Source organism: Megalops cyprinoides, chromosome 15 (genome assembly GCF_013368585.1).
Source record: "Megalops cyprinoides isolate fMegCyp1 chromosome 15, fMegCyp1.pri, whole genome shotgun sequence".
NCBI classification, from domain to species: Eukaryota; Metazoa; Chordata; class Actinopteri; order Elopiformes; family Megalopidae; genus Megalops; species Megalops cyprinoides.
The window spans coordinates 4,006,265-4,013,851 of NC_050597.1; the positions used below are offsets into that span (position 1 = coordinate 4,006,265).

The following is a 7,587-nucleotide window of genomic DNA, read 5'->3' on the forward strand; positions in this document are numbered from 1 at the left end:
AAATGTTCCATAAATGGTCGATGAACTTTGGTTTTGTTTCACTGCAAAGAAGATGGATTAAATAAATATAATTGGTTTTGCAGGTTGTAGAGACTTTTGCTGTAGCTCTCAGTAATACAAGTTATTATGATGTAGAAATGAGCCATTTCAAATACAAGTTAGAGTGGACATCAATATATGATGTATCACCCCACTGGGCAGATGTGTATAAAATGAGGGTATTGTAGATGTAGGCTGCTTTGGATGCTTGTATGAAAGGGTGTGAAATATAGGCACTTCCACAATAACCAGTAAAGCAGCATTGTATTTGTACTGAAACTGTTAGCCAATTATCCCAGTGATGTGACTACTAGGGTCTTTAAGACTTAGCAACACCTCTTATTCAAATTCTTCCACAAATTATTCCTCAAGGTGATTTGCTTTGTGCTTTTGAGGAGCCAATGTGAAGTGGCACAGCTGACATTGTGCCCCTTGAACACAGAGGTAGTCAGACTGGTGTGTGAGGTATGTTGGATAGAGCACACTGGACCAGAGAGAAGCTCTGTAAATGGGCCGGATGCTTTCCGATGCTGTTTGTGCGTGTAAAGCAGGATAAATTATTAACGTGCGCTAAATGTCTCTCCACGGGCAATAGAGCCATAAAAACGTTTGCATTGATAACGAGGATATTTATGCATGTCTGACATGACAGATGAATACACAGCACCTGCTGCCCGAGCATTGTCCTTCCACAGAGCTCAGAGGGGATGGAGAAAGATGTAGAAGGAGGCCGTAACTACATTAGATCAAGGCACTGCGGTGTTGTGTCTGTCTCAGAACAGTATTCATTTTTTGCTACTGCATTTCTCCCTCTGCATTTTCTTCAATTAAGAGAGGGAGCTGGGTTCCTGAAATAACTTACTTTCTATTTATAATCCATATTTTATGCTGAGTTATCGCAGCACGGTCGACCCTGACTGGTGTGGAGAGGAAAGGAGAAAACAGAGGGGGGGGTGTGTTTTGAGAACACCTGAGAGGGAAAACGCCAAGGAGACTTCAGGTAAGCCTGACCATCTCTTTCTCATCAGCCTCTACGTTATTCTCCGTCGGGACGCTGGACCATTTGTTGAGCCGGCTGTAGAGGGGGACGCCCTTGTTCTCTCTGTACAGGTAAACGCCGGTGATTTGGTTCCACTGAGACCCCGGGATAACGTTCTTGACTTCCCCATGCTCCTGCAGCTGGTCTTTCTCCTCCTTATCTAACGCCACAAAGCCAAAGAAGCTTTTCACGCTCTCAGCGGCCAACATCTTGGCGTGGACGTCGGCCGTGCGATTGAATAGCTGATTCTCGCTGGAGCGGAAATGGGACCAGTACGCCTCCTGCTGGTAGCCGAGGGGAGAGCAGCAGCGTTTCAGGCAAAGCAGCAGAAAGACTGTGATGGAGCTCAGGGCCACCAGCAACCAGCCTAAAAGCTAAGGTAACACAGAAACAAAGCAGGACAAGTGTGTGAGCTCATGTTAAATGTATGGACTACACAGCATGATGAGAAAGTCTTGTGTGAGCCACATTTTAACAGTAACACAAAATGCTGTTGTCACCATATTGATCCAGATAGGGACACAAAATCAAAATCAAAATTTCAAGCGAATTGACATTTATTCATTTAAATAGAAGCTCAATATCTGAAATATGCTTTGCTGTACATAACATAATTGTTCAAAATCAGACTTGTGTACTTAATATGTGTTAATATGTACTTAAATTGTGTACTTAAGGATTTAGAAAATATCAGATGAAATAATCTCAAAATCAGATTTATGTCTATACCATTCCTTATGGAACTGCTCTGCTGGGGCAAGATTGCATTAGCGTATTTGTACTTTTTAATAAAGATATCCTATTTTTCTCACCATGATGTATTGCTCTTCTGTTGCTCCACATTGATGGAACAGTAAAGACCGTCCCTGTGTAGTTTTATTGCATACTGAAGCAATCTACATCCTGGCCTCTGCCCTCTCATTGCACACAATGTCCAATTCCCCTCACCGCAAGCAAGACAATACTGTGCCCTATGGACCACACTTCCACAAGCCAGGAAAGGATGATACCGAGATTGATCTTATCTGTTAAAGCTTGATTCCGGTTTAATCGAACTTGGTTCCCTAATCTGCCAAGAGGTGAAGCGTGACTTATTGTCATAGTTCAGCTTTGGCTGCCGTTAGGGGACTGAGGGATTTGTCCATTTTCTAAACCGGTTGATTTGATTTGACTAAAACTGCAGTAACAGGGTTTCATGTTGGAACATCTCTTTGTTCAGAAAGCAGCATCGCTTTGTCTATGTCTCAATATTTTGGTGTCCATCACCATGTTATTTGTTGTGTGTTATAATTTTAGCCATTATTGTCTCTAATATGTGACAGTTACTTTGTTAAGAGCTACAAGTACAGTTTGATTGATTCATATCACTATGAATAAATCATCCAATTATAAAACCCCTTTAATGCCTGTAGTGGTATTACAACTGACACAGAAAAAACACAGCAGCCCGGTGCATCTGAACGTACGATAATAACGAGACTTCTCACTCTGCACCTCTGTTTTCTCATTTACAGATAAAGTAGTACACTAAATCTGTCACAAACACATCGTCTCTGCTCTATAAAGCGTAGCCCTCCATGCGCAGCAAGAGTGAGGAGAAGAAAAAAAGAAAAAAACAAGGGTACCTGGGACTCGTACTTCAGACGGCGGTTTATCTCATCAAAGTAAACAAGCACATCTGCAGGGACGGCCTTGCAAGGGAATCCAGCCATGACCTCCGGCCCATGCCCGTCGGGGAAGTTCTCCAGGGAGGAGGGGTCCACGAATTCACTGAGGGCGCAAACGTAGGCCTCCCCCCGCAGGAGAGAGAGGACCGACCACGTGACCGGAGCAACCACGGCCCGCCCCACGACGGAGCCCAGCAGTGCAAAGACCGCCGCGACCGACACCTTCCTGCAGGCCCTGATGCGGCACTCCGACACCAGGTTCCAGGTGTGCTTGTTGAGGGTGATGCCGATGAGGAAGAACGCCAGGGCTGGGACCCCGATGGCTGCCAGGCCGTAGCGGTAGTTCCGCCCAGAGGAACAGGGACAGTCGAAGGCGAAGACGTTGTACGCGGTCTGGCTGGCCACGGTGCCCAAGGCGATCAGCCCGTTGAAGATGACCACATCCTTGCTCTTGAAGAAGAGGGCTACAAACTTGAAGTTTTCGCTGATGAGGGCAGCCATTGTATTTGTCTTTGAATGCTCTCAGATGACTGGTGATGAAAAAAATGTTTTCCTGTTTTGGAGATCACTGTAATGTCACACTAAACAAAATGATAAAGTTAATGTTTTAGATCAGCAGTGTTTCTCATTCCTATCACAGCATATATAATACACATTCACTGTGGTTATGTGTAGACGCTGTTCCAGCCTCAAGAGGAAACATTTACGGGAAACTATGGAAACATTTGTAAACATCTGCCTCTTTGAATCCCTCCAGGTGTTCTGCGGAGCACATATGATCTTTCTGCATCCACAGACGTCGACTTACTTTCCAAAGCGAATCTTTGATTTCTCTTCCGCTGAGGTAGGGTGTGGCAAAAACAATCAAGTTAAGACATGCATTGAGAGAGTCAACCATCTCTTTCTAGGCATATTCTTTGAAAACGCAGTTATAAAGTCCCTGGAAAAATGAAGTCATGCGAACTCACGTTTCGTAGCCCCGAAGCCACACATTTATTCCACACTCCTTCACCACAGCTACACAAAGACCACAACCTACACAAAACAAACGCTTTCTAAAAGACAGCAGACGTCTGGCCGTCTAAAACGTGGTGCTGGAGCAAGGGGAAAGTTTCTGGGGCTGGCAGCCGAATAACATGCCTCTTCCTCTGCCGTCCCTGCGCGTCTGTGATTCATGGGCAGGAACTGCAGCTCGAGCTTCCTCCGAAAGGGGAAAGAGGCACTGCTCTTAACTGCAGCCATGTGGGAGAGATCGAGTTACAACATGGCTGGCATTGCGTTCCGGCAGCGCAAAGCGATTTCTCATCATACCATTATCGCTGCCTCCTCTGCCTTTATGCGAGTGCTGTTATCCAAAACCCCTGAAATCTTTCATCTAAGATGTTTGTGCATCATGTGATGGCAAAGATAAACTAAAATCTCAGCCACAGAGTAACAGAGTGGATCTAGATATATCAGGTGAGAGTGTGCAGTAACACTGCATTAAAAGAAACTGAAAATCATAAGGTTGTGGCTACTTACTTGTATAATTAAAAGGTAAGTGTACCCTGACAAAGACATATCACCTTTAAAAAGCTTGACTCATTCTTTCCCAGACAGTTTGATTTGTTTCTTTAGTGGTTTATCCTTCACTTGGGTTATTCTATTTCTATTACAAATTCAAAGCCATTTAACCTATTTAAGTGCAAGTGCTTTCCACACCTCCACACTGTGGTGTATACTCACAAACACAACATTCTCTTTTCACCTAGGCTTCCTCAACCCAATGAAATAATTGTCAGGCTCATTCTATAATATGATGAATTCATATTTTTTAGGAAACAAATGTAGAAATGAAAGAGAGATATATATTTTTCATTATGTTTTTCATAATTCATACAGGGCCCTGCATATTTATTCATACCTAAATATGTGTGAATAGACTAAATAAGAACAAAAAACATTTTTATAAAAGATTGAATGTACATATTGGCTTTTTTTTTGCTTTAAATTGCAATTGCAATTGCACAGAGCAAATTCAGATATATTAAAGTTGTATGGAAACAGGAAAAATATGTCTCTGCAGAACATTATCAGTATAGATGAATTTAACAGATACAGCCTACGTTATCATCAACAGTATCGATGGGAACTATTTGAATCTGAAAATTGCCAGATGTGTAAAAGCAAAACATGAGACACATTTCAAGGCATGCAAAATCTGACCCATTTCATCACCCATGCAAATTCTTATGGCTGAAATTGCATGGCTTTCATCTCATATTTGCAAATAAGGCAGGTGCTTCATCTCAGGGTGCCTGGTCTCTAGCTGTGTCCAGGGGCATGCTCTGGGTGATGTCTGCTGCATGTGTGGGTTTGGTAGTGACCAAAGAGGGTCTCATGCTTACAGCAGATTTCACAATAAGAAGCTCACCCTCTGTAATGATCTGTTTTGGCAGCAAATGATTCAAAATTTTAAAAAGCCAAGGACTGGTGATGACTTAGTGGCTTGCGATAAAGTTCTTATTGAGTTTGACCCAGTTTTGGCAACTCAACTCTGTGGCAGCAGTATGTAGAATGCATGCAAACACTCACAACAGAGAAATCCGAAAGACTTCAGCATCCAACCGCGTGACCACATCTTTCCAGAGTGTACCAATGACATGCTCTAGCAGCTGAAGGCTGTGTTCATAACACAACAGCTGCAGGACAGATCAGGTATCACAGCACAATATCACTTCAGACCTCAGAGCTGAGTAAATGTGTGTTCATGTTAAATATAAACCTAACATGAAATTAGTACTTACACTAACAAAAATGTGTTTTATGGCTATGCTAATAATCATTAGGATTAAATATCATCCAAAATGATTAATTGGTATTTAATGTGTCACCTGACATTAGATGTCGTTCTAACTTTTTTCGAACAATTTCAAACAAATTAAAACATTTTTACATTTGTCTTATAGATCTTTATTAATTTCTAATATTTATTCTTATCATTACTGCCCTCTCTAAAGTCGACATCTCAGAAGGCCGGAATCATATTTAACAGCCAGTACGACCGCTGTAATGAAAAAAAAAAGAATAAAGAAAGATGTGAGTCGATGAATCAAGAAATTCGGGGAATCACTTGCTCATCCACTGTCCCGGAGATTCTTCCAGCATGACAGTATCAGCCAGGAGGTGAAACCGTTGCTATGGAGAAATCAAAGAGTGGGGCAGTGGCATACTCGTGCTGACAATGTATGAATGGAGGCACACAAAGCCCAGGACCACACCCAGAAACAGAAAGCCATTAAAAGGTTTATTGATTTTGGAGTGGACAGCGTCTTTAACATGGAACCAGTCTGGCTGAGAGCCAACAAACTCTCGCAGGCAAGAGGGACTATGAACATGGCGGTTTGGGCAAGAAAAACTATCAATATGGCATGAACATGAATGAAACATAAACTAAAGTGTTGTGAGGCAGCTGGTGCTTAAAAAAGGTAACTGAGTAGCACTGTAGTATAGTGTTAAGGAGCAGTGCTTACACAAAAAGGTTGCTGGCTTGATTTCCTGCTGGGGCACTACTGCTGTACACATGCTTACCCCAGAATTGCCTCAGTAAACATCCAGCTGTATAAATGGGTAACATGTAAGAATTGTAATCTATGTAAATTGCTCTGGATATGGGCATCTGCTAAATGGCAATAATGTTAATAAATGTGAAGCTTTACAAAAGGTTGAAAGTAGAAGAAGTGATAAAGTAGAGGAAAGCAAAGCAATCAACACAAAGAGCAAGGTTAGTCAGCAATTTTTTACTTGCATTTGAAAGACTTGTGAGCTAGGGTCCCCTTTACCTCTAACCTCTGCCTTACTTATCAATACTAACATGCATCAAAGAAAAAATTAACTGAAATGCCATTTATGAAAATGTCAATTGATATATGAACGATTCAAATCACGTGTATGCATTGTGAAAACATTTTACGGCACTTACAGTAGGCCTAGTTCAACTTACCTACATTACACACTACTCTTTCTTTAAGAAAAACACATCCATCTACTGGACATTATTTGTTTTAATCATTTGATCACAACTTTGTATGTTTTCAAGCAAAGTGGACAGCAAAATGGATAACCAAACAATCAGTTTCCAGAGTATCCAATTCACATTCCTATATCATGATCCAGAAAGCTGTAGTATTTAACAAATTGTGCTTAGAACCATCGTAAGACACGTTTGTAGACTACAGTTTAGACTATGTCAGAATGTATAAGTACTTTTTACACTGTTGTGGGCTAAAACAGAGGATACTGGTTAATGAATCTGTTCTTGGTTACTAGTGTACTGGCGGTTATGTTTTTTTTTTTTTTTAAGGCTGGAAAAGTTATCACAGTATAGTAAACATTGAACATTGCAGATCGTTCACACATTAACTTCGATATTAAAATAAGTGATGTGCTAGCTCCTTCATTATCCTCGGGGCATGCTGTACAGGAGAAGCCCCATCTGTCTGTTATGTGATCTGATCTGGTCATCAGTGCTCTGAACCAAATTCTTGTGCTCTAATGGTAAAGTGACATGAAGCAGCATGAGGTAAAGTGTTCATACATTTTTTTTTTTATCACAAACACATATTAGTTGAGCCAGCTACATCAGACTCACGAACAACCACACTTCTAGATTTCCACAAGGGAAACAAATCTATGTAACATCACCAGATTTTTCCAAGCTTGTACTTCAGTCTTTAAGGCCAGAGAAATTCATGTAACACTACACGCCAACATAAATACCAAGTCCTACTCTCTTTATCCAGCTACCAGGCAGGGCCGGCCCTTCCTCATGGTCTTTGACCGAGCCTGTACCACTTGAAATGC

The 7,587-nt window shown here is 41.6% G+C and overlaps 1 protein-coding gene across 2 annotated transcripts; it reads right to left on the minus strand.

Moving 5' to 3' along the window:
• LOC118790192 (calcium homeostasis modulator protein 2-like) lies at positions 1 to 3,892 on the minus strand. Of its 2 annotated transcripts, none has more exons than XM_036547069.1 (3): positions 3,714 to 3,892; positions 2,704 to 3,326; positions 1 to 1,452 (listed from the first exon to the last, which is right to left on the minus strand). In XM_036547069.1, exons 2-3 carry the CDS (start codon positions 3,244 to 3,246, stop codon positions 1,036 to 1,038), a joined length of 960 nt encoding a protein of 319 aa, XP_036402962.1. In that variant the 5' UTR covers positions 3,247 to 3,326; positions 3,714 to 3,892; the 3' UTR covers positions 1 to 1,035. The 2 variants fall into 2 exon arrangements, with proteins under 2 accessions (XP_036402962.1, XP_036402963.1); XM_036547070.1 differs by lacking the exon at positions 3,714 to 3,892 and adding an exon at positions 3,554 to 3,614.
• Positions 3,893 to 7,587: the final 3,695 nt, after the last annotated feature.

Excerpts from the sequence above, each read along its gene's own strand:
- LOC118790192 (XM_036547069.1), bottom strand. The coding sequence starts at position 3,246 with ATGGCTGCCCTCATCAGCGAAAACTTCAAGTTTGTAGCCCTCTTCTTC. Across the intron at positions 1,453-2,703 it reads GTCTGAAGTACGAGTCCCAG|CTTTTAGGCTGGTTGCTGGT; the intron begins GTACCCTTGTTT and ends GTGTTACCTTAG.